The sequence below is a fragment of the Schistocerca piceifrons genome, chromosome 5 (assembly GCF_021461385.2).
Source record: "Schistocerca piceifrons isolate TAMUIC-IGC-003096 chromosome 5, iqSchPice1.1, whole genome shotgun sequence".
Classification (NCBI taxonomy): domain Eukaryota; kingdom Metazoa; phylum Arthropoda; class Insecta; order Orthoptera; family Acrididae; genus Schistocerca; species Schistocerca piceifrons.
The window spans coordinates 290,178,357-290,206,241 of record NC_060142.1 but is presented as its reverse complement, the minus strand read 5'-3'; the positions used below and the strand labels follow the sequence as shown (position 1 = coordinate 290,206,241).

General features: G+C 44.6%; 1 protein-coding gene across 1 annotated transcript in view; it reads left to right on the top strand.

The window, feature by feature from the left end:
* The window catches only part of LOC124798948 (paired box pox-neuro protein-like), a 49,077-nt gene extending 21,572 nt beyond the window's left edge, over positions 1–27,505 (top strand). Inside the window, exons 2-3 of the mRNA XM_047262482.1 lie at positions 26,949–27,061; positions 27,263–27,505. Coding sequence (XP_047118438.1) covers positions 26,949–27,061; positions 27,263–27,505 — 356 coding nt within the window. The remainder of the gene's footprint in view (positions 1–26,948; positions 27,062–27,262) is intronic.
* The last annotated feature ends 380 nt before the right edge of the window (positions 27,506–27,885 follow it).

Below are 27,885 nucleotides of genomic sequence, written 5' to 3'. Positions count from 1 at the left end.
CAGATTAACATTAAAAAAATCAGGGAATAGAAAATTAATTTGAAAACTGGCATCAATGAGAAAGATAGAGGACTCAGAGTTTATCTTTTACGCAGCACATTTATTTCATTACTGAATTTGATGCACATCCTATGAATACACATGACTGGTACCTGAATAAAAAAATGTAACTAAATAATTCCCAAAAAATTGTAGAATCGCGCAATTAAAATGGAAAAACACACAAAAGGGAAGTGGAACACAATAATTCAATCATTCCATCTACATACCCACGACTGTCCACACTTTTAACTTCAGCCACCATCATCGCCGATTTTTAACAAAATAATTAAGCCTCATTCCGAAAATACATAACTACACACGCTTCAGTTAAGCTGAAGTACTTAAATATGCCATGAATTTAACGTATGGAAGTTCTAATCGACCTACTTCCTATCAGTAGAAACCCTCTCTAAGAGCTACTAACTGTACTCACCAACCGCTAGCTGCAGAGTGTCCTTTCTCCACCGAGCTTCGACTAACTACCGATGCAACGGAAGCTACCAGAGGGGTAGGCTTCCGCCACCAACCTGACAGACAAACTAACCTCAGACTAAAAGGGGTAAACCTCTCTGTCCAGGTACTGGGATCCTAAGTTGGTCATCCTGTGCTACCCTCCAAGCGAGAAGCAAACATCACCTGCTCCTAGCAAACGACAACCAAGTCAGCGTCCCCCACAAAAGAAACCCGAAGCCACTCGTAAAAACACTCACTCACATTTACGCCCGCATAGGGTAGGTTGAAGGGAAAAACGTAATAAATACAGGTCAATATTTCCTATGGAACACAAAAAATCAAACATAATATCATTTAATAAGCCTTAGTTTGATTGCTCAGTCTTTCTGGGTGAGTTAATACGAGGGCAGTTCAATAAGTAATGCAACACATTTTTTTTCTCAGCCAATTTTGGTTGAAAAAACCGGAAATTTCTTGTGGAATATTTTCAAACATTCCCGCTTCGTCTCGTATAGTTTCATTGACTTCCGACAGGTGGCAGCGCTGTACGGAGCTGTTAAAATGGCGTCTGTAACGGATGTGCGTTGCAAACAACGGGCAGTGATCAAGTTTCTTTTGGCGGAAAACCAGGGCATCTCAGATATTCATAGGCGCTTGCAGAATGTCTACGGTGATCTGGCAGTGGACAAAAGCACGGTGAGTCGTTGGGCAAAGCGTGTGTCATCATCGCCGCAAGGTCAAGCAAGACTGTCTGATCTCCCGCGTGCGGGCCGGCCGTGCACAGCTGTGACTCCTGCAATGGCGGAGCGTGCGAACACACTCGTTCGAGATGATCGACGGATCACCATCAAACAACTCAGTGCTCAACTTGACATCTCTGTTGGTAGTGCTGTCACAATTGTTCACCAGTTGGGATATTCAAAGGTTTGTTCCCGCTGGGTCCCTCGTTGTCTAACCGAACACCATAAAGAGCAAAGGAATTGCTTGCTCGTCATGTGGCTGAGGGTGACAATTTCTTGTCAAAGATTGTTACAGGCGATGAAACATGGGTTCATCACTTCGAACCTGAAACAAAACGGCAATCAATGGAGTGGCGCCACACCCACTCCCCTACCAAGAAAAAGTTTAAAGCCATACCCTCAGCCGGTAAAGTCATGGTTACAGTCTTCTGGGACGGTGAAGGGGTTATTCTGTTCGATGTCCTTCCCCATGGTCAAACGATCAACTCTGAAGTGTATTGTGCTACTTTTCAGAAATTGAAGAAACGACTTCAGCGTGTTCGTAGGCACAAAAATCTGAACGAACTTCTCCTTCTTCATGACAACGCAAGACCTCACACAAGTCTTCGCACCCGAGAGGAGCTCACAAAACTTCAGTGGACTTTTCTTCCTCATGCACCCTACAGGCCCGATCTCGCACTGTCGGATTTCCCTATGTTTGGCCCAATGAAGGGCGCAATCCGTGGGAGGCACTACGCGGATGATGAAGAAGTTATTGATGCAGTACGACGTTGGCTCCGACATCGACCAGTGGAATGGTACCGTGCAGGCATACAGGCCCTCATTTCAAGGTGGCGTAAGGCCGTAGCATTGAATGGAGATTACGTTGAAAAATAGTGTTGTGTAGCTAAAAGATTGGGGAATAACCTGGTGTATTGCAATGCTGAATAAAACAACCCCTGTTTCAGAAAAAAAATGTGTTGCATTACTTATTGAACTGCCCTCGTAAATTAAACCGCAATCAGGTGGTGGACAGAATAGGATGCACAGAATCCAGTGAGACAAGCGTCTATGAAACGACTCCACAGAGTCGTTTCAACAGCAACTGTGGAAGCTGTAACTCAAGACATGCTCGCTACAGTGTGTGAACAATTAGAATACCGCACTGACATATACCACGCATCTCAAGAGAGGCGTATTAACACCTATGAATACGAATGATAAAAAAACTTCTTGAGTTTCTCGAGCTGACATTGAGGTATTTGACGTTTTTGATGCGTGTTGCTATTTGCTTTCATTTGATGACTCTGTACACATATGCAGAGTCAACGTTGCGAGAAATACCTTGCTCCGCAACTCGTCTGCGCACTGTAACCTCCATAAAGTAATCTCGTAGCTCCAAACATTAGACTCTGATTATTGATCTCTTTGGTCTCGTTGAGAAGGTCATACTACAGATCGTGCCACGGATGTCGTTGATTCCAACGACTGCACCAGTATAAGAGCTCTTTAATTGTAAAACAACATGACTTAGTCAAGGTACAAGAATAATTGTTTATTGTGAGTCATTGATATCTTAACACCCAATTCTGGCTACACATTTAATACGTGCAGACTGAGACCTGAGTTCCGTAACTAATTGTCAGTTACAGCAGTAAACGTATGCCCCGACACGAAATCCGTAGTCACGTTACTGCAGTATAGACTGTGGCGGTTCGAATCCGTGTGGGCTGTTTACGGTATGGAGTATTCCGGTACGGCTGTTGCTAACTCCAGACTGTCCTGCAGACTGACACTCGGATTGCTGCACCGAATCCTCACAATTGGCTGCTGGTGCTGGAGATATACTCTGGTCCCCTGTTGGTTCAACAAGCGCAATGACGTCACTGTTGCGTCTGGATGGCCGGCCGGGGTGGCCGAGCGGTTCTAGGCGCTACAGTCTGGAACCGCGCGACCGCTACGGTCGTAGGTTCGAATCATGCGTCGGGCTTTCATGTGTGTGACGTTCTTAGGTTAGTTAGGTTTAAGTAGTTCTAAGTTCTAGGGGACTGATGACCTCAGCAGTTAAGTCCCATAGTGCTCAGAGCCATTTGAACCATTTTACGTCTGGATGGCGCCTATGATGAGCGTGCAAAGTAGTCCGGCCTTTGCGGGCAGCCTCTGTGAACAACCGCTGAAGCTCACGCTGCTCATGGCCGCACCGTGGTCTATGCTACTCCGAGCGCAGATACGATGGAGGGGAGGCCTACCTGGCAACGGTAGTAGCAAGGACTAGAGCTCTACCAAAACTAACGCTCCGAAATTTTGGTACAGTACATAAATGATGTAGTAAATGGTAAGATTACAGATAGATCTGGTAGCATTGGTAGGGAAAGAAGCATAAATGAATGAGTCAGAGAGCAACTGGGAGCCGAACACTTGTCTTCTTTTTCACGTGATTCAGTGTTAGTCCACTGTGTACTGCATTTTATAAGTAACAAAAATTAGTTGATCAGGTAACTTCTGTGCTCTTATGCAACCAAAGCGATTACTTTTGACGCAAGCATAATTTATATGCACAAGCATAAAGAATATATATAATTATTTTTGTTATTTTGCACTCAATAGAACGTTTTTCATCATGCTCAAAGGCAGGAGTTTCCTTTTATTACCTGTAAATGCGAAAGTTGTTTTTGAATAACAGAAACGTGTTCTTGGCGAAGTATTGGAGAAATATTTCATGTATTTTGGTTTTACGTTTTTTTACCACTGTTTTTGATGAAATTGCATCTTCTTGCGCTATATGTTCAGTATGTATCGTTTTCTTTGTTTTTATTACAATATCCCTTCGTTTCAAGTTACGAATCAACGGTTTTCGAATAAAACCCAAATTAAACATTGTCAGTTTTGCTACAAATACCGTGTTTTTACGTAACGAACAGGCGAGTAACTATGTAGAACAAAAATGTTCTGTAGGTTACACGGCCCATTTATCTTCACTCAGTTTGTGCACGGTTCTCCGCTTTAGGTTTCAAGGGGAATCTGTTAAGACATTGATCGCATACGTAAAGAAATCGATTGGTATGAGGTAACGCCCGACAGGTATGCAACACACTTAACGTACGGATAACAAGGGTACGACCTTAATTGACCAAAGCTACTAGAAAAACTGCAGTAGTCTACGCTTGCTTGTAGTGGTATACGGTAATTTTACAACTCTCCGTAGGACACAACATGTCTTTAATCACGGGGCAGCGCAAGGTAGGACGAAATCACGAAAAATTGCTGAGCTTGACGGTTGTGTCACTACGGGATTCGTAGCCAACTATTACCATGCACAACAGTGGACTGGAATTATTGTGCATGCATGCACACGATCAGTCTGATAATTCATGATTGTAAACTGCTCACCAGAACATTATGTAGAATGATATAAAACTGAAGGCGCTCTGGACAAAGTTAGTGAGCTTTCAGGAAGATAAAGTTCCAAACAAGCAATTCGTGCAACGTACAGTGTAATGATATTTGACGCTCCTTAAACTACAGACACACAAATAATCAACAACATATAATAAATCCAAATATCAGTAATTAAAGTGAAAGGTCATGAAAAGCAAGATCCTGTTAAGAATGATATACGATAATGTACTCCACTCGTACAACGGAAAAGGCATGAAAGATGTGAAAGAAAATTTTGGAAGAGAAATTGAAGTTCAGAAGGGAAAAGATACCAATTCAGAGGTTCAGAAGCGACTTAGCTCTCCTAATCGGATGCCAGGAAGTTGTTAGAATTGGTGAAAGAAATGGACATCATACTTAGCACAGGTTCTGGTTTAAGAATAAACGAAGCAAAGTCGAAGATGATGTTCCCCTAGGTAGTGTTATAGGACCTTTGCTGTTCCTTATTTATGCAAACTATTTAGAAAAGATACCTGTATGGTGCGAACATTGGTAATTGACCCTAAATAACGAAAAGTGTGAGATCACCCATATGAATGCTAAGAAGAATCCGCCAAACTTCGGTTACGCGATAAATCAGTCAAATCTAAGGGCTGCAAATCCAACTAAATACCTAGGAATTACAATTACGAACAACTTAAATTGCAAGGAACATATAGAAAATGTTGTGGGGAAGGCTAACCAAAGACTGCCTTTGTATTTGCAGGACACTTAGAAAATGTAACAGACCTACTAAGGAGACTGCCTACACTACGCTTGTCCGTCGTCGTTTCTCGTTGCGGCGGAATCTTCTCATGAAATTCCAATCACCAACTTTCTCCTCCGAATGCGAAAATATTTTACTGACGCCGATCTACGTAGAGAGAAACGATCACCATGATAAAATAAGGTAAATCAGAGCTCGTACGGAAAGATATATGTGTTCGTTGTTTCCGCGCGCTATACGAGACTGGAATAATAGAGAATTGTGAAGGTGGATCGATGAACTCTCTGCCAGGCAGAGGATCTACAGTATCCATGTAGATGTAGATGTAGAGTAGCAGGAAGTAGAATAACACTCGTTTAACAGTGATTTGCAGAGTATCCATGTAGATGTAGAGTAGCAGGAAGTAGAATAACCACTCGTTTTACACCAAATCTGGGGCTAACACAGTACTAGGCTGTGTAAGGCACGAAACAGAAAAGTATACACAAGTTTGTCGAAACAATAATGTAAGTGTGAGCCACAGCGGTGTATTAAAGTGAAGTGTGACCTACTGTAAATTCATAGGTAAAGAAAGTGGAAGCATTTCAAATATTCTCCTGGTAGCAGCTTGGTGACCATCGACATACAGTATATCCCAAAATGAACAATTTCATTTTCATGAAACCGACGTTTAACACAAAAATATTTATGTAGAACAAGAGTACGTAAGGGGCACTAGAAATCGTGAAAGTTCAGTGTGGCCACCCCACATGTCGACACAAAGAGCCCATCATCCCCCCATAGCCGAAAACACGTTCTGTAGTCGATCACGTTTGATACTGTTAACCGCCTCCACAAACTGACCTTGCAGGGAACGCAGGGTTCTGATTTTAACTCTGTAGACAAGGAACTTCTTGTAACTCCACACAAACAAGTCGTTGGGGGGGTGGGGGGGGGGGGGGGAGCGGGTGGTAAGATAGGATGACCTCGGAGCCCACATACCCGGTGAACTTCTACCGATCCACCGTCCAGCAAACATGTGGCTGAGGTAATTCCGACCAATGAGGTCAAAACGGGTAGGAGCCCCTTCCTGCTGGCACACAACGAAATTCAGAAATCCATCAGATTCTAATTCTGTTTCTGGGAAAACATCAAGCATGTCAAGGTAACTGGTAGTGGTTCATAAACTTTAGTGCTCTTCGTCCCTAGCCATACGCTCTCCCATTCTTGCACCTCATGAGACGTCTTGTCAGCCCATATCCGGTAGTTATGGCGATTCACAAAACCACACGTTTTTATCTAACAAGTGTTCACTTTTCACATCTCCAGAAGACCAGCATACATTTCCATATTGGCGGCATTATCTTCCTCCTCCAGGTGATGCATTACCTGGATAGTACACGCCGCCGTCTTCAGCGAAAAATGAAGCGTACAGCAGAGAGCAGATCATGGAATGTTCAACTTACGACTCAGCTGGCGAATGAAAGCACGTGGGCTCTTTCAATAACCTCAGTGTTCCGGACTGCGTCGTCAGAAGTTTTTTGAACTCCCCGTATTTTCACGTAGCCTTAGGTCAAGCATCTTTCACAGGCTACTGGAGATCACTGATTAATTCGAAACTCGTTTATCCATCAAAATATTTTACAAGAATATTTGACTAGTCTCAACGAATATGTTGATTTAAACCAAGACCGGCCACGGTGTACCAAAATTCACTAGAGCTGGGTGTGCAGGCCGCGGGCTCTAATTATCTCGGCTTTGTTTGTTCCTGCCCGGAAGTACTCGCTACAGAGCGACGTTTCATTTAGCATTGATGCGTGACATTTTTCGGTTGGCGCAGCTCTTTCAAAAAATGGTTCAAATGGCTCTGAGCACTATGGGACTTAACTTCTGTGGTCATCAGTCCCCTAGAACTTAGAACTACTTAAACCTAACTAACCTAAGGACATCACACACATCCATGCCCGAGGCAGGATTCGAACCTGCGACCGTAGACAGCTCTTTCAGTTCGACAGAATACTGATAATGGGAACGAGCGTTTGGCGCCATTGGCCGGGAGGCCCCTTACGGGTTAGGTCAGGCCGCCTTGTTGCAGGTCTTATTACATTCGACTCACATTGGGTAACCTGCGCGCCGGATGGGGATGAAATGATGATGAAGACAAAACAACACCCAGACCCTGAGCGGAGAAAATCTCCGACCCAGCCGGGAATCGAACCCGAGCCCGTAGGACGGCAATCCGTCACGCTGACCACTCAGCTATCTCTTTTTTTTATTTTTTTTATAGAACTCTTCACAGACTGTACGGAACGAACTATATCGAACAAAATGAAAGAAAGGAAAGAAAAGAAAAGTAGAGTCACTTCCCGGCACGGCAGCTCAGCGTGTTCGGTCAGATCAACTTGAACGGATGTCTTGTGACGTCCGCCCAGACTATACGGAACGAACTATATCGAACAAAATGAAAGAAAGGAAAGAAAAGAAAAGTAGAGTCACTGGACTCTACTTTTCTTTTCTTTTCTTTTCTTTCTTTCATTTTGTTCGATATAGTTCGTTCCGTATAGTCTGGGCGGACGTCACAAGACATCCGTTCAAGTTGATCTGACCGAACACGCTGAGCTGCCGTGCCGGGAAGTTAAGGAATTTATCGCGACGGACAGAATAGTGGCGTCAGTGCTGTTTACCCTTCCTGTTTTTTCGTGGTATGAGGGACGTCCACACGTCCAGATGGTGTCTGCACAAGATAGAGGCATTCTAGCAACCTATCGTCACAAACCATTGGAAAAGAGGGATGAGAAATCTCGATTTACATCATGCAGTCGCATAAGCGATGGGTACTCCAGATTTGCTATGAAATGACGTTACAGTACCAAACAGAAGGGATTTAAAGATTTCGTTGCCAACGAAAGAGAAAAAAATTATAACTATCGACAGACGAGAGTCATTGTTGTGTACATAAAAAGCAGTTTCTGCATTCGCAGGCATGGAACACATGAAGAAATTTGAGGTACGAACAGTAAAATTTCTGAAGTCACGCGCATGATGTCAGTTGCAACAGTTTTCGATGGAACTGAACGACGAATATGGAAACCTTATAATTTACTACAAAGTACTTTGGTTAAGTCAAGGGGCATGCTAGGAACGAATTTTCAGTTTGAAAGTCATTACTGCTGAATTTATGAAGGAAAAAGGAGTGCAAAAACGAATATTAGAACATCTGGAATGGATTACAGGCGTTACAGCACACTGTCCAGAGGAAGACAATGCAAGATAACAACTTCTTTCTGATTCGATGGGATGCATTTTAATAGAAAATCCAGTTGTAGAAGAGAGACAGTCAGACAAACACAGTCCACTTCCCCGAGCTCACTAATATTAAGGATAACAGGATGTTTTAAGCATTCACTGCGGCCTTGGAAGAATTACAAAAATATTTTCCTAACCATTTTGAGGACAGAACCAATCACATCTGTTTTCGAGCTATTTCCGAGATCGTTTTTCGTTTCAGTTGAAAGCTCCCCTATGCACGAGCAGATGTAACTGATTGACTGCAAGGCTATTCTCGTTTTAAAGACAAATCCCCCTAACTTTAAAACAGTCCAGGACGTCTACGTTGCTTTCCTCAGGTAATTTCCACATCTCCATAACTAGATTGCAAAAGTGCTTCAATACTTAGGCCAATATACGTGAAAGGAGCTTTTCCATTTATGGAATAAAATAAGTCACAATTACGTAGCAACCTGACTGCGAAAATCTATAAAATAGTTCTCGTCTGTCCGTATGCCTACACGTGATACCAGATAAAAATTATGTCTTCAGCTCCCCAAAAATAATTCAATAATACTGAAAAAGCTTTGTTTTGGTGTATGTAGTTGATCAATATGAAATACGAGGGTTGTCCAGAAAGTAAGTTCCGATCGGTCGCGAAATGGAAACCAGTGGGAAAAATCCGGTTAATCTTTTCATAGAAGTGTTGGGCAGTGTCTCTAGCATGCCCGCAGATCGTGTTGCGTCGCTCTTTTCAGTTTTGAGTCAACAGTGAGCATGTAAAGATGCGTAGGGAGTAGCGTCTCCCGCCAAGTACGAGGGTCTGGTTAGAGATTTCGCCTGTGTCATGCCAATTCACGGCCGCACACTGCAGGGGCAATGAAGACGCTCCTGCAGCGTTTCCGATGAGAAGTGTTTGATCACCCTCAATATAGTCCGTAAGTGGCTCCCCCTGAGTATCACCTCTCTTCACAATTGCCGCTGGCTATGAAGACAAAATTTTTCCACAGACAACGAGCTGCAGACCAGTGTAGATAACTGGCCGAAAGCACAAGCGGCTGCTTTCTATGAAGAGGATATTGGAAAGCTCATACAACACTACGACAACACTCGAAGTTGGAGCGGTGACTATGTATAGAAGTAGGTGGAAGGTTTACCTGACTGTTGCAAATAATACGTTTCTGGTTTTCATTGTGGTTTCCATTTCGCGACCTATCGGAACTTACTTTCTGGACAACCGTCGTATATCGGCAAGCAAAGGCCTTCTGAGGAAACAACCCACAGATATCAACTCTTCCTCGCAACAGGGCTGCAAGAGGGATAGTCGATACCACGCTTGAGCTAGTGGCGCCAGACAAAACAGTCTCCTAACTTAATGGCGCCACGGCTCAACAGTTGCGCACCCAGCTACACCGCATCTTCAACGAGATGAAGAAAATTATGCAAACATTACTGTATCAGGAAACAATAATTATTTTATTAGTTATTCAGTTTTCTTTCATAGTTGCTTTAATCTTTAATGGTGACTAGTTTCAAATGATTGCGTTCATTTTCAACCATTGTCTGGATCTGTAATGTTTGACAGAAAAATAATTCCAGTTGGGTATTGCAAAAATTTCACCGTTGAAGATTATATGTAACTGGGACATAGGAACATACATAAATGAAGTGAGTTACTGGTCGTTTATGCCACCACAATGTTGGAACTGCACAAAAACGGTTTTACCAAACTAAGTCATTACAAACGTCTCCATACGATTGCAGATTAGGTACATAACAACGTATGTAAAGGCTTATAATCGATCATCATTGTCAGGGGAGCGTTGACGTGTAGGACGGAGATTCACGCTCGAGGTGTCGTGACTGTGTTTTAGTGGTATAAAAGCATACCTGGGAAACAGAAAGTCATGGGATCGCACCGAAGAAATTTTTCAGTCTGCCTTCTCGTCCCGGTGATATGTAGATTCGTCAAGAACGACATATGCTTCGGAACTGCAGGTTTCCTTGCCCCAGCAGCATTTTCGAGCAGACTAGAGACACGCATGTCGGCGAAGTGGCGTCCAATAGAATACTTGCATCAGGTCACTGGGCCACACGAAACTATTATTATACACTCCAGGTACGATCATCCAAGACGGGTGTGTAATCACGAAACGACAGGAATATTACAAGAAAAGAAAGTTTGAACCCCCAGCATTGTTGAGAAAAGTAAATGTCATATGACTAGGGCCTCCCGTCAGGTAGACCGTTCGCCGGGTGCAAGTCTTTCGATTTGACGCCACTTCGGCGACTTGCGCGTCGATGGGGATGTAATGATGATTAGGACAACACAACACCTGGACAACACAACACCCAGTCCCTGAGCGGAGAAAATCGCCGACTCTGGCGGGAATTGAACCCGGGCCATTTGAATTGACAATCTGTCGCACTGACCACTCAGCTACCGTGGGCGGACTTCAGAAACATGAAGAGTGTACTAACAATGGGGACTTGATTAGGGGAACGCACTGACTGTGATTTGTTCGGAGGACCACCCCGGTTTATGTGCAGTGATTTTTGGAAAACCACGGAAAACTTAAATCAGGGTAACTGGGCGCACGTTTGAATCCCATCCTCCATAACGCTCATTCGAACTTGCGCACAGCTTCTGACTCAGCTGCTATCGGGTGAACTGTGGAACAGTAGCTATCTCACACAAGCTACAGCGCTGCTACGGCGTTCCCGCAGAGAGCAACAAATTTCAGAAGCGAGAAGACAGCTCGTGATTGGCCGCATGCCCAGCGACCCTGGGGGCTGAGTGCAGCGGCGGCCATCAGATAGCAGCACCGGCAGCGGCAGCAGGTGGGCCGCCGGCTCATGCATTATGCAGAGCTAGGAGCGCTGCCCACACGGGGGCCAGATTGACCCGTCACACGCGGCCACGGGCGCGTGCCGGCCTCCCGCCGCCTGAGGCGCATGCGCACTCGGTCCTACTGTACTCTGTTCCACGTAAGCATGGATCTTCCCATGGAACGTAAATCACATTCTGTCGAATGCCGTCGCATGCTGTTGTTAACATGCGGGATTTGTTTCTCTAATTCTGGTCTATGATCACAAAAAACTGACGTCAGACTATCGATTTCGATCCATAATGACGATCTTCAGATCCAATTTTTCTTTATGTACGTTTGCAGAGAGGATATTCCGCCTCCAGATAACTGTTAAAATTCATGATGAAACGATCAGCTGTCCTTTATTTTGCAAATTCCCTACTAAGTTCGGTCAGCTAAGCTTGATAATGTCATTGACCGAAACTAGTAGCGAATTATGCAAAATAAGGGACAGCTGAAGGATTCAACACAAATTTTAACAATTCTTCTTTTTTTGTGCCTTTGTCTCGCAACGGCGCAGCGTCGGCGTGGTTATGAGCTGATTTTGCATGGTTAATTTTCCCCTGTTTTGAAAAGGTTTTTGGTATTACTAGGGCGACGCCTTATAAAGCAATTCTTCGGTGACCATTGTTGATGATTTTTATTCAAAACTTAAGCATTCCCTACCAGATAGGACTGATAAAAACATAGAGAAGATCCAACAAGAGTGGCGCTTTTCATTACGGGATCGTTTAGTCAGCGAGAGAGCGTTACCGAGGTGCTCAACAAAATTCAACGGCAGACATTAGAAGAGAGGCGCTGAGCACCACGAAGATATTTACTTTTGAAATTTCGAGTGAGCACTTTCCGGGAAGAGTCGGACAACATACTACTTCGTCCCACATACATCTCGCGGAAAGACCACGACGAGGAAATTTAGGAAATTAGAGCTAATATGGAGGCTTACCGACAGTCATTCTTCCCACGCGATATTCGCGAGTGGAACAGGGAAGGGGTGACCAGTTAGTGGTACTAGAAGCGCCCTCCGTCACACACCGTTAGGTAGCTTGCGGAGTATATTGTAGATGTAGATGGTCATACATCGTTAGGTTAATGACTGTACACAATTTAATTCTTATAAAAAAGATCAATATTACTTACATCTCATCACAATGGTTTCAGCTTGCCAAGATACACTTGGAGCGGGCTTAACCGTTTCATATGTGTGGGAAGAAGTGCTTCGATTCTTCATAAATGGGGTTGGGTGGACACCCCATACTGTGACTGTGCTGACGTTCCACAAACAATGAAACATACGAGTATTTCAAGATTTTAAACATGGCTGTAGCAGCAACTGTTAAAATTCTTCACGATAAAAGGATGGCAGCCAAAAACAGTTGCAGGATAAAATTTTTTTTATTAAAATTCTTGACCATTACTTCGCGAAGTAATGGTGCTAAACTGTTCGCTTTGACCCTGTGCCCATTACACATGTTATACAAATGGAGATGATATCTTAATTACTGACGACGCCTTTGGCATAATTGTTTTATTATTCTCCATTGAATGATGTAATTTTAGAAGTTTTACTTCTGATGAAGGTATATTTATATGTACCGAAACCTTGGTCAAGAATTTTAATAAAAAAAATTTTATCCTGCAACTGTTTTTGGCTGCCATCCTTTTATCGTGACATACGAGTATAGCAGTGGACTGCCCCCTCCGTGCCTTCCCTGGAAATCTAGTGGATTCGAACCTGGTTACTTCCGAAGTAGTGGATTGGATCAGTGGCCTGGATATAAAGATCTAAACTGTATTTTAATGTGTCTGCGGTACTGTATTTTATGTGTTATTGTGATTGTTATGTATCACACGCTAAATAAAATAAATAAACAATTTCCGACATGGGAAGTGGAAATTTGTGGTAAGCAGTATGGGACCAAACTGCTTAGGTCATCGGTCCCTAGGCTTACGCACTGATTAATCTAAGTTAAACTAACTTATCCTAAGGACAACACACACACCCATGCCCGAGGGAGGACCTGAACCTCCGACGAGGGGAGCCGCGCGAACCGTGACAAGACGCCTCAGACTGCACGGCTACCCCACACGGCAATTTCTGACATGGAAAAACACATTTTACATATACACTCTTCACAATCAGGCATATGTAGGAAGACAATAAATGATTTAACGTAGGAAAGGGATCACCCATTAGAACGGCAAGTGGTAACTGATCGTGAAGTAGTAAGCACATGCATAACTGAGGTACCAAAGATGAGTGAAAGAAGCAGTCAACTAAACAGAGATGTGACTTAAAGTACTTGTCAGTACGACCTCGTATTTCGTTACAGGGATAAGACATTACATCCTCCCTCTTTTCTCGTTAGGAAACTTATGCACCAGTGAATTTAAAACCACTTTTCAAAGTCAACTTCATTAAAGATTACATTTTAACAACGTCTGAAGAGTTGTCCCCACTGTACCTAGAAGGTCGTCAACTAGGAAAAGCAAAGAAATGGGGAAGGAAATAATGCAGCCGCCTGGTCTTAGGCGCCTTACCACGGTTCGCGCTGCTCCCCCCGTCGGAGGTTCGAGTCCTTCCTTGGGCTTGGGTGTGTGTGTGTTGTCCTTAGCGTAAGTTAGTCTAAGTTAAATTAAGTAGTGTTTACTTAAACCTAACTAACCTAAGGACATCACACACATCCATGCGCGAGGCAGCATTCGAACCTGCGACCGTAGCGGTCGCGCGGCTCCAGACTGTAGCGTCTAGAACCACTCGGTCACAGCGGCCGGCCATTGCCTTTTGGTTTGTGACTTTTAGGTATGAGTTATTTGATTGCTGGATATAGAGACCACTGATTCGTTTACTTGGTAGCAATATTTTTTGTGTAAGTCTTTTTTGTGCTTGCATTTGTTTCCTTTACGATATGACCTATTTGCAGTAAGTTCACTGTAATTATGCTGATTAAGTGTTGAACATTTGGAACAATATTTCAGTAATTTGTATATAGCTTTTATATACCTCATGATCTAGGAGTTTCCATATCGAAGACTGAAATATGGATGATGTGTTGAAGGATACATAACTGGGTTTGTTTGCTGCTATGTAATTGTCGATGTGAAAGTGTTAAATGTTAAATAGAACTTCTTTTAAAAAAAGGAGAGTAGTATCTTTGAGTGGTATTCAAAACGACCTGGGTCCCGGGTTCGAGCCCAGCGAATGCTTAAGTTTTGAATAAAAATCATCAACAATGGTCACCGCTACGGTCGCAGGCTCGAATCCTGCCTCGGGCATGGATGTTTGTGATGTCCTTAGGTTAGTTAGGTTTAACTAGTTCTAAGTTCTAGGGGACTAATGACCTCAGCAGTTGAGTCCCATAGTGCTCAGAGCCATTTGAACCATTTGAAAGCAGGTGTTGACAGATGTGAAAACTACCGAACTATCAGTTTAATAAGCCACAGCTACAAAACACTAACGCGAATTCTTTACAGGCGAATGGAAAAACTGGTAGAAGCCGACGTAGGGGAAGATCAGTTTGGATTCCGAAGAAATGTTGGAACACATGAGGCAATACTGACCTTACGACTTATCTTCGAAGGAAGATTAAGGAAAGGCAAACCTACGTTTCTAGCATTTGTAGACTTAGAGAAAGCTTTTGACAATGTTGACTGGAATACTCTCTTTCAAATTCTAAAGGTGGCAAGGGTAAAATGCAGGGAGCGAAAGGCTATTTACAATTTTTACAGAAACCAAATGGCAGTTATAATAGTCGAGGGGCATGAAAGGGAAGCAGTGGTTGGGAAGGGAGTGAGACAAGGTTGTAGCCTCTCCCCGATGTTATTCAATCTGTATATCGAGCAAGCAGTAAGGGAAACAAAAGAAAAATTCGGAGTAGGAATTAAAATCCAGGGAAAAGAAATAAAAACTTTGAGGTTCGCCGATGACACTGTAATTCTGTCAGAGACAGCAAAGGACTTGGAAGAGCAGTTGAACGAAATGGACAGTGTCTTGAAAGGAGGATATAAGATGAACATCAACAAAAGCAAAACAAGGATAATGGAATGTAGTCGAATTAAGTCAGGTGATGCTGAGGGAATTAGATTAGGAAATGATACACTTAAAGTAATAAAGGAGTTTTGCTATTTGGGGAGCAAAATAACTGATGATGGTCGAAGTAGAGGAGATATAAAATGTAGACTGGCAATGGTAAGGAAAGCGTTTCTGAAGAAGAGAAATTTGTTAACATCGAGTATAGATTTAAGTGCCAGGAAGTCGTTTCTGAAAGTATTTGTATGGAGTGTAGCCATGTATGGAAGTGAAACATGGACAATAAATAGTCTGGACAAGAAGAGAATAGAAGCTTTTGAAATGTGGTGGTACAGAAGAATGTTGAAGATTGGGTGGATAGATCACGTAACTAATGAGGAGGTATTGAATAGGATTGGGGATAAGAGAATTTTGTGGCACAAGTTGACTAGAAGAAGGGATCGGTTGGTAGGACATGTCCTGAGGCATCAAGGGATCACCAATTTGGCATTGGAGGGCAGTGTGGAGGGTAAAAATCGTAGAGGGAGACCAAGAGATGAATATACTAAGCAGATTCAGAAGGATGTAGGTTGCAGTAGGTACTGGGAGTTGAAGGAGCTTGCACAGGATAGATTTTCATGGAGAGCTGCATCAAACCAGTCTCAGGACTGAAGACCACAAAAACAACGCCATCAAAATATTAATCGATTTTTGATTGCATCTCAAAGTTATTCTCGGCTGAATATGTCAACTTAGAAGCCCAATTCTCGTCATGTGCGGGAGGTTTTAATTTCCTGCCATGATATGAAGAAATCTGCGGCTGAGGCTCATAAAAAGATGGGTAAGGCCTATGATGAGATGCCTGCTAGTGATAGAACTTTACAGAAAATGGTTTCCATGTTTCAAGAACGGTGATTTTGACGTTGAAGACTGGCATGGTTGTGAAAGAGAGAAAGCTTTCGATGCTATTGTAACTGACGGGAACAATCACATGAGATCGTTATCGAAAGCAGTTGATGTGTTCAAGCCGATCACTGAAAGACGAACGGCCACAGTACAGTGGTGGACATTAAAAGATGACTTTGCAGCAAGACAGGGCACGACCCCAAGTCGAAAATCGCGTCAAACCATACTTGGAAACATTGAAATGAGAAGTTCTACCCCACTTGCCGTATTCTCCGGATATTTCTCCCTCTGACTGCCACCTTTCTCGCTCTCTGGCACACGACCTAGCTGACTAGCACTTGCAGTCATATGAACAAGTTCAAAATTGGATCGATTCATTGCTCCTCTCAAAAGATGCCTAGTTTATACATTGCGGGATTCGCATCCTGCCCTAAAGCTAGGAGAAAGCAGTAGTCAGCGACGGCCAACACTTTAATAGTAAATTTTTTGTAAGTTTTTCGCCATGAAGTCTCGAATTTCGAGAAAAAACGGCCTAAGCAAAGTTTTAGACCTAGTAGATTAAGTAGTGTGTAAGCCTAGGGACCGATTACCTCAGCAGTTTGGTCCCACAAATTTTATGGTAGATGCTGTTCCCAGCGATATATCATCAATAGTGTAATTGTACAGCAGAGGATCTCTTTTCCCACGTATGCACAATATATATTAGATTTATTAGATTAGATTTATTAGATTCTGCACCGTTCATCAATCCTCTGTAGATCATTGTGCAAATCGATACTCTCTTCTGGCATACCTATTTTCTTACAGGCAACCACATCATCTGCGGACTGTCTTAAAGAGCGTCCGACGATTTCAATTAGGCCATTCATATATACTGTAAACACTAACGATCCTATCGCACTTCCTTGGGTTACTCCGGAAATGGCATTTGCATTTGTCAAGTTTGCTCCGCTAAGAGCGATGTGTTGAGTTCTGTCAGCAAGAAGTCTTGAAGCCAGTCGCAAATTTGGTCTGACATTCGATAAGCTCATATCTTTTGACTAAACGGCAATGGGGGAAGGCGTCGTATGCCTTCCTGAAGTCAAGGAACACGGCATCAAGCTGAGCGCCATTGTCTGAGCTATAGATGTCGTGGGGGAACACAACGAGCTGAGATTCGCAAGATCTCTGCGGAATTCTTGTTGATTTTTATAGAGGAGATTTTCGTTCGCCAAAATCGCCATAATTCTTGAGCATAAAACAGCTTTCTGAATTCCTCAACAGACACGTCAGTGATCTAGGTCTACAATTGTGTGTATCTGTCCTGCGGCCGTTGAAAATAGGAATGACCTCAGCTTTTTTCCGTTCGGTAGGTACCTTTCGCTGCTCCAACGAACTACATAAACTGCTACTAGAAGGAAAACAAGTTTATATTTTCCTGTACCTGGCTTCGCTTAGTTTTGATTGATAAAGATACCGAGAAGATGGTATATTACCTGAACCGTAATAATAACAAAAAATTATTAGTTCAGCTCTGTGTCATGCATTTTTAAGATACACTAACGCTGTTGGAAGTCGTAAGCAAAAATGTTCCTTCTCAACAGTGTTTAGAGGTAAGAATTTTTTCCGTAGCGTTTCCGTAATAGTCACGTGTTGATCGAACCTACCTGTAACAAATAAAACAGTTCGCCTATGAATTGTTTCGATTCCTTTCTTTCAGCTCATCTGGTAATGACCTTAAATATTCAAGCAATATGTAAGAACGAATTGTATAAATCTTCAGTTTGCGCTGTCCTTCATATTTGAGCTACACTTTCCTAGAATTATAATAAACCCAAGTCGACTATTCGTCTCCTCTGCTCTCAGAAGCGCAGAAATACCGTGATTGCCCAATATTACTTGAGGGCATTTAACCTATGGAATATAGACTGAGACATCTTTGGGTTCATTGCATGTGGGACAGACAGGCATGCTTGCGAAAAAGTTCTGAGCGATTCCTCCGAAAATTTTCTTGAACAACTATTGCAGCAACCTACACGTAACGATTTTAGACCTCGTACCTACAACCAGGTTTTACATTGTCTACAGTGTCAGTATAGACACAAGAATAAGTATCACGATGTTACCTTAGGCACGATGATTACTGGAGTCATTAAACCCAACAAGAAGGAGAGGGGAGTTGTTACATTGGAGAGAGCAGATAAGCTGCTATTAGCATCCTGCGTAGGCACTGTATTATCACGAGTGGAATTTTCCAGGTTATTTTCAGCTAGTGGAGGACAGAGTGAAACGTACGGACACGAGTGGCAATGATACGATTCTCCACCCACCTGGGTGCGGAGAAGTAATCAGCGCTGGCGGACAGATAGAGATCCGCCCGTTGAACAGTAGCCTTTCCAGTTACGACGTCTCGCAGTCGTTTGTTAAAGCTTCCACTGACCTTCCCAGCACGAATATTACGCCCTAAAGGCGAGAGCAAGCCCCACTCATTAACTCCTCGTGCTTAGTCTTCTTCGTTCTATTCGTAATTACGGCTTAATTACAAGGACTCCAAAGAGCTCCGCGGTTATGCTTTTCTTCCCGTACGCTTTACACGTCTGAACTATGCCTTCTGTTGTTCCCTCTCTCCATCAAAGAAAAATAAGTCATTTCAGTGGTCACAGACGGCCTTTGCATCTTGAAGCATTTCCATTTTGATGAGCTGTATCAGCGTCAAAGCCAGAGCAGGTATGGGGGTCGCAATAGCAACTTTTTTCATAGGGGACATAATGCTATTTTTCATTTCTTTGTAATTCGCAGGGTTGTATTCCCGCAACTCCCCCCCCCCCCCCCCAGAATTTTTTTTAAAAACAGAAGCGTTTATATATCAATTTCTAAATTTCTGAGCTAAGTTTCGGCGGATTAAGTAACATAAAGACAAAGAGAGTCGAAAATGCCAAGCAGTTCAGTAGAAAATTATGGGTTATGTTCAGCACAAGATACTTCTTGTGCGTTGGTTCTGTAAAGGCTAGCCTGAGGGGCCAGGAACAAGTGCATATTCCCGGCCTGGCCATAACTGCCGGTAAACAACAAGCGCGACACCGCTTTGAGTCTACAGGTGGACCTGGCAGTCACAGAACTTTAAACAAAGCAACACAGAAAGGGAAAGGCCCCCGCTAAGACAAAAATAACAGAATAACTGACTTCCTCGAAAGTAGGTGGAAAAGACCGAAAGAAATAGTATTCCCCTGATTCACACGCCTGTGTAGCTGTAGCCTGCAGTCCTGTGTTGACATTCGTAGCGCTAGGTGAAGTATGAGGGGCAGTCAGATGAAGGCCGAATACGCGCCACACACACACACACACACACACACACACACACACACACACGCACGCACGCACGTTAAGGCGTCTACCCCAACGGGAGGCGAGACGATCAATTCCCGTTTCGTAGAACGCTATCGGCCGCTGGCGGATCCACAGCCGCACCCACTCTTGCACATTTCTCAAAAAATGTTCAAATGTGTGTGAAATCTGATGGGACTTAACTTCTAAGGTCATTAGTCCCTAAGCTTACACACTACTTAACCTAAATTCTCCTAACGGCAAACACACCCACCCATGCCCGAGGGTGGTCTCGAACCTCCGCCGGGACCAGCCGCACAGTCCATGATTGCAGCGCGTTTTTTTTTTACTCTCATTTTGTTCGCTTTCGTTCGTTGCATCTGATCAGGGTGGAGGTCGAAAGGCACCCGTTTAAGTTCGTTGTTGATCGATTAATTCAGTTTTTTTTTAATTGTAGAGGGCCCCTAGACCGCTCGGCTAATCCCGCGCGGCTGCACTTTCTCGTCCGACTGAAACCGTAGTCCACACTTGTCTTTCTTCAAGTCGCAAAAGATGTGAAAATCACACGGTGAAAGACCCGAGACGTAGGGAGGATGTTCCAGTGTTTCCCAATCAAATCGCTGATACGTAACCTCCGTCCGATACGCAGTGTGGGGCGGGCGCTAACGTGCAACAGGATGATTCCCTCCGACAGCATTCCGACAGCTGGAGGGTAAACGTCAAAGCCATGAGTGGAAACATCCTACATCTCCCCCACGAAAGTAACCAAAAGCTGTTCACACAAGTTCCTGTAAGGTCATACCGACCTCCTCCTTCGACTGCAGGGCCCTCTTAACGTCGAGTTCATCAAGCATGGCACCACAATCGATGTGCAGCGCAACTAAAACACTTTGCAGGAACTGCTACGCCTGCTACGCGCCATGAAGTGCCGCACGGGATAGCCGTGCGGTTTGAGGCGCCTTGCCACGGTTCGCGCGGCTACCCCAGTCAAGGGGGTTCAAGTCCTCCCTGGGGCATAGGTGTGTGTGTGTGTTGCCGTTGGTGCAAGTTAGTTTAAGTTAGGTTAAGTAGTGTGTAAGCCTAGGGACCGATGACCTTGGCAGTTTGGTCCCATAGGAACTTATCACAAATTTGCAAAAGAAAAAAAAAAAAACATAAAGTCAGAACACCCAGGAATGTTGTCGTGCGGAATCACTTTGTTGCACGATTATCACTGCCCCCACAGTGCCAATGACTACGTTTTTGCATTTGGTTGGGAAACACTGTAGCGTCGTCCGTACAACCCGGATCTTTCACCTTGCGATTTTCACAGCTTTGGTGACCTGAAGAAAGACATGCATGGACAACTGCGTCAGCCGAGCGAGGACGTGCAAGAATGGATGCAGTTGTGGATTTTCGTACGCTGGCCGAAACAGGAACTGATGGTCTGCTCTCCGACTACGATAAATGTCTTAATGTGTGAGGTGATTACTTTGGAATGGAACCATTCCATAGATCCTTTGTGGTGGTTGTCCGTTTTTAAAGTGATTGGCCCTTATACTAGCAATAGTGAATGCATTTCTTACCGTCTAAAATTGTATGATGTCGAAGTTGTGAGATTTTGTTGCTGTTATACTCTGAAGCGCCAAAGAAACTGGTATACGCATGCGTACTCAAACACAGAGGTATATAAACTGGCAGAATACGGCACAGCGGTCGGCAACGCCTATATAAGACAGCAAGTGTCCAGCGCAGTTGTTAGATCGGTTACTGCTGCTACAATGGCCGGTTACCAAGATTTAAGTGTGTTTGAACGTGGTGTTATAGTCGGCGTACGAGCGATGGGCCATAGCATCTCCGAGGTAGCGATGAAGTGGGGATTTTCCCGTACGACTATTTCACGAGTGTACCATGAAATCAGGAATCCGGTAAAACATCAAATCCCCGACATCGCTGCGGCCGGACAAAGACTCTGCAAGAACAGGGCCAACGACGACTGAAGAGAATCCTCCCACGAGACAGAAGTGCAATACTTCCACCAATTGCTAGAGATTTCAGTGCTGCTCCATCAGCAAGTGTCAGCGTGCGAACGATTCAACAAAATAAAGCTTCACGCCTCGACTCGGCCCGTCAACACCGACATTGGGATGATGATGTCTGGAAACATGTTGCCTGGTCGGATGAGTCTCGTTTCAAATTGTTCCGAGCGGATGGACGTGTACGGATATGGAGACAACCGCATGAATCCGTGGACCCTGCATATCACCAGGGGGCTGTTCAACCCGGTGGATCCTCTGTAATTGTGTCGGGCGCGTGCAGTTGGAGTGATATGGGACAGGGATACGTCTAGACACGACTCTGCCAGGTGACACGTACGTATGCATCCTGTCTGATCACCTGCATTCCGACGGACTTGGGCAATTCCACCAGTGCAGTGCGATACCCCACACGTCAAGAATTGCTACAGAGTGGCTCCAGGAACACTCTTCTTAGTTTAAACACTTCCTTTGGCCTACTCTCCAGACATGAAAGTCAATGAGCATATCTGGGATGCATTGCAACGTGCTGTTCAGAAGAGAGGTCCATACCGTCGTACTCTTACGGATTATGGACAGCCCTGCAGGATTCATGGAGTCAGCCCCCTCCTGCACTACTTGAGACGTTAGTCGAGTCCATGCCACGTCGTGTTGCGGCACTTCTGCGTGCTCTCGGGGCCCTACACGATATTAGGCAGGTGTACCGGTTTCTTTGGCTCTTTCAAAAAATGTTTAAATGGCTCTAAGCAGTATGGGACTTAACATCTGACGTCCCCTAGACTTAGAACTACTTAAACCTAACTAACCTAAAATCATCACACCCCGCCATGCCAGAGGCAGGATTCTAAACTGCGACCGTAGCAGCAGTGCGGTTCCGTACTGAAGCGCCTAGAACTATTCGTCCGCAGCGGCCGGCTTTGGCTCTTTGGTTTGGTTCAAATGGCTCTGAGCACTATGGGACTCAACATCTTAGGTCACAAGTCCCCTAGAACTTAGAACTACTTAAACCTAACTAACCTAAGGACATCACACACATCCATGCCCGAGGCAGGATTCGAACCTGCGACCGTAGCAGCCCCGCGGTTCCGGACTGCAGCGCCAGAACTTTGGCTCTTTACTGTAGTTCTTAAATCAATTGCGTAATACATATACCTCTCAAATTTTTGGATGAATCATTTTCAAACACTGTCTCTGAAGTGATTTTTTTTAGTTATGCTAAAGCGATCTACAAAGAACTGATGTAAAATTATTATACAGGGAATTTTGGTAAATGGGAACAAACTACAGGAACTCTGGAAGGATAAGAAGGTCTTTCGGCTATAAGGCGAGAAATGCATTCCGAGAGAGGTGGAGATGAAATATCTTTAGCACTGACAGCACCAGGCAAGTGGCGTGCCAGCTTAGGGCTAAACCATACGAGCGAGAACTGAGCTGTCCGTATCACTTACAACGCGTGAAGGTCTTATCGGCTACAGACTTGCCTCCGTGGCGACGTTTCTGTAGCTGGTTCGTAGCACAGCCCGTCACCGTGCTGAGATTTCTGTCATCCGTGACATTCACAGATGAGGCTACCTTGACGAGGGGCTGTATTGTCAACCGTCACGAGAACCATCCGTGGTTGTGCCAGCAGTGAAGTGGGAGCACCAGTTCGGCCCCAAAGTGTGGGCGGGGATTATTGGTCCTCTTGTGAGACCAGTTGTGTTTCCACAACAACTCACAAGCGAGGCATATCTTCACTTCCTGCGGGTGATCTGCGTCTCCTACTGGAGGACGTGCCTTTGATGGTAAGAAGGCTACTAAATGATGGTACTCCATCTCGCTACCCACTTGACTGTCGACCTAAAACACTAGCGCAGACAGTACATTCCCACTTATTTGAAGTGTTGTTATGTACACTTTCGATTACTGAAATCTACAGTGTGAAATACCTTTTATTTCCACGTTCGGGTGGCTGTATCTGCCTCAGATCGACCACATGTTCATATGACCTTTTCCTGCTCCTTATCCTCTCGGGAAATGTTTTCTGCAGTTTGTGCCCATTTAGCAAAATTACCCAGTGTATTAAAATATAAAGGATGTCCTATGGAAAGCATAGACAAACTTTAGGGAAAAATTCCTTACGCCAATACAAGAAAAAAAAGTCTAATAAACAAGGACTCAAAATCGCGTACCTTAAGACAGGCCCAGCCACGGCGAGCCAAACTTCACGGGTGTAGGGTGTGCGGACCGCAGCCGGCCAAAGCCCGGCCTGTCACTCGGCTTTGGTCGGTTCTTCTAGTACGTTCCTGGAACATCACGATATTAAATTTAACATTGAGGTGCGGCATTTTCCGGTCGGCACAGCTCTCAGAGTTCGGCAGAATAGTGGTGTCAGTGCTGTTTACCTTTCGCTATTTATTGGTGGTGTAAAGGACGTTCATAGGTCCAGTGACCGTTTGCACAAAAAGAGGCAGTCTAGCGATCTGTTCAAATGTGTGTGAAATCTTATGGGACTGAACTGCTAAGGTCATCAGTCCCTAAGCTTACACACTACTTAACCTACATTATCCTAAGGACAAACGCACACACCCATTCCCAAGGGAGGACTCGAACCTCCGCCGGGACCAGATTAGCGATCTGTCATCACAATCCTTTAAAATGAATGGGAATGACGGAAGAGAGGGATGAGAATTCTCAATTCGCAGAAGTGTCGGTACTGATTAATTGCTACAAAACGACATTATAGTACCATGCACAAAGAATTCAAACCTTTAGATGACAATAAGAGAGCAAAAGGTTATAAGGATCGACCGATGAGATTCATTCTTTGTACGTCAAAGCGCACTTAGTGCTAAATTTCAGGCGTGGAGTATGTGAAGAGCCTGCTGGTACGAATAGCAATATTCCTGAATTCGCACCTAGTATTCAATTTTCAATTGCAACATTTCACAGTGTAAATGAATGAAGAGTGTGTTGGTTACATCAAAGAGGAAGCCTCGAAAAAATTCTCGATTTAAATCTCGCTGTTGTTGAATTTATGAAAGAAAATGAGTGCAGGAACGAAAATTAGAACATCCGGCATGGACTGCAGACTTCGTATTTTGAGTAGACTTGACTGCACACTGCCCACAGTAAGACACTGCGAGGTAACTTCTTTCTGATTCGATGGAGACGCATTTAAAAAGAAAATCTGAGAAAGACAATCCAGTTACCTAAGCTGACTGGTATCAAAGAAAGCGTGAGGTTTGAAGAATTCATTGTGGCCTTGCAAGAATTACAACGATAGTTTTATAAATGTTTTGAGAACACTGTCAATCTTACATCTGTTTTCAAGCTTTTTTCCAGGCCGTTTTTCAAATGGTTCAAATAGCTCTAAGCACTATGGGACTTAATATCCGAGGTCATCAGTCCTGTAGACTTAGTACTACTTAAACCTAACTAACGATTCGAACCTGCGATCGTTTTTCGTTTTAGAGCTCCTGTGCGTGTGCAGATGTAACTGACTGACCTGTAAGGTAAGTCGACTTTTAATTAAAAATATTTTTTCACTTTAAAACTGTTCAGGACGCCTATATTGCTTTTATCTGGTAGATTTTCCAAGTCTCCATAACGAGATTACAAAAATGCTACAGTATTTCGATCGACATATTCGTGTGAAAGACCTTTTTTCGAGTGTAATACTAAATAAGTCACGATTACGTGGCAACTTGGGTTTGAAACTGTGTGAAATTGTCACCGTTTGTCAAAATGGTTCAAATGGCTCTGAGCACTATGGGACTTAACATCTGTGGTCATCAGTCCCTTAGAACTTAGAACTACTTAAACCTAGCTAACCTAAGGACATCAGACACGTCCATCCCCGAGGCAGGATTCGAACCTGCGACCGTAGCGGTCACGCGGTTCCCGACTGAAGGGCCTAGAACCGCTCGGTCACAACGGCCGGCAGCGTTTTTCCTCATGCCAACAGTCTTCGGCGCGCCAAAAATAATTAATACTGAAAACTTATTTTGTTTGTGATCTACGTTGTTGAGAAATGTGAAATATAAGACAAAGTCGTATGCATTACGGCTGTACTGCCATTTAAATGCGGCGCATTCGCTGTTTTCCCCTCTTCCCCCTCATCGCGCTCAGACAGCGTGGCGTGGCGGGGGCGGAAATGTGAGGCGACGATGAGGGCTTTGGCACTCGCGCCCGGGCATGGCGCGCGAGCCGTTATCTTCGCCACCCCTGTTGTTGGGTTGTTTTTGGGGGGAGGAGGCCAGACAGCGAGGTCATCGCTCTCATCGGATTACGGAAGGACGGGAAAGGAAGTCGGCCGTGCCCTTTCAATGGAACCATCCCGGCATTTGCCTGGAGCGATTTAGGGAACTCACGGAAAACCTAAATCAGGATGGCCGGACGCGTGATTGAACCGTCGTCCTCCCGAATGCGAGTCCAGTGTGCTAACCACTGCGCCACCTCGCTCGGTGCCACCCCTATCTTAAGAGATGTGAGCACTTGTTCATTTTCGATACTATGAGACAATCACTTCTACTAGAAGCTCTTGGAAGTAGGTAGTATGGACCAAAACAAGAAAAAAGGTTTAGTAAACATGGGCTCTAAAATGCATACCTTAGGAGCTATGAGCACTTATTCTGTCGATGACACGTCTTTCACACTAGCGAAGATAAACAAGTGCTCATAATCCTTAAAATGTGCGTTTTAGAACCCATGTTTACTTGACGTTTTTTCTTGTTTTCATAAAACTTCCCCCTCCCAAGCTACGGAAAGGAAAGACTTGACAGTAGAAAATTTCTGTTAAAAGCATCGAAGATGAGCAAGTGCTCATACATCTTAAGTTAATAAAACCCCATGTCATTCCAAGCATGTGTGTCAATTTTTACCTCTCTATCTACATTATTCCGTGGTTTATTAAGTTTTGCAAATTTATACTGACTTTTTGATCACCCGGTTCTTATAAAAAATAAGAGACCTTACTTTTGGGATTACCCTCATAATAATCCATCGCAGCTTACGTATTAAAGAAAAGTTATATATACCAGGTAATTTGTTTCTGGTATCCTGCTGCCCCATGCGATGAAGCCTGTACAATTTTTCGTTAAAAATATACCACCCTGTATATTTACCGTGTTTCATGTCGTCCATCAGTACCTGTGATTATTGGTGTCCATCAATGACTCTGCTCCTTAACAACTGTCAAGCAGTGTAGAGTTAGACGTTGAGCGGGGAGAAACGCTTAACCGCTGAACGTGTGTGTTGCAGAGCCGGTGCTGAGCGTGTTCCCGCCACACGCAGCCGCCCCCAGCAGCGCGTTCACCTACGGCGGCGCTTGCAGCCGGCTGGACGCTTCTGCGGCGGTGGCGCCGGCGCCTCACGCCCACGCTTCCTCCCACGCACACAGCAGCCTCGGCCACGCATTCTCAGCCGGCGGCGGGGCCGGTCCCGGAAGCAGCAGCAGCAGCGCCAGCGGCGGCAACAGCAGCGGCGACGAGGACGACTCGTCCAGCCAGCCGCGCCTGCGGCTCCACCAACACCACCACCACCACCACCACCACCATCAGCACCAGCAGCAGGAACAGCAACAGCAGCAGCAGCAGCAGGCGACGCCACCCCCGCAGCCACAGCCACAGCACCCACCGCAGCAGCAGCAACCACAGCAGAGGAAGCGCAACCCCTACTCCATCGAGGAGCTGCTCAAGAAGCCGGACCGCCTGCCCCCGGCACCTCCCCTCGTCTTGCCGCCCCCGTGCGGGCTTCTGTTGGACAGGCCGTGCAGCTGTCGTCTCCTCGTCAATGCCACCCCCAGCTGCCACTCGTAGCCAGTCACGACAGCATCGCTTCCGACCCCTGCCCCATTTGACTCACTCCCAAGTTCGTCAAAAGTGCCGCGTCACACAGACGTTGCATCTACGGCGGACTCTTCACCGTGTTCCTTCTTAAGACTTCAAGAATGAATTCTATGAGAAACATGCTCTCTTTTTCCTTTCTACGGATACCCTTCGCAGGCAGAACTGTGAACATGTCAATGTGACTCAATGCAGTGGCTTTTCAGCCAATAGACCATTCTGTCGGAAAGTTTAGAATAGTGCATCATCTTGTTCGTTCTGATGATCTCAGTTGCTATCGTGGTTTCCCTCTACATCAAAGTGATATTGTAGCAGAAATGCAGTTATAGTGTGAAGTGACTGCCAATCTGCAC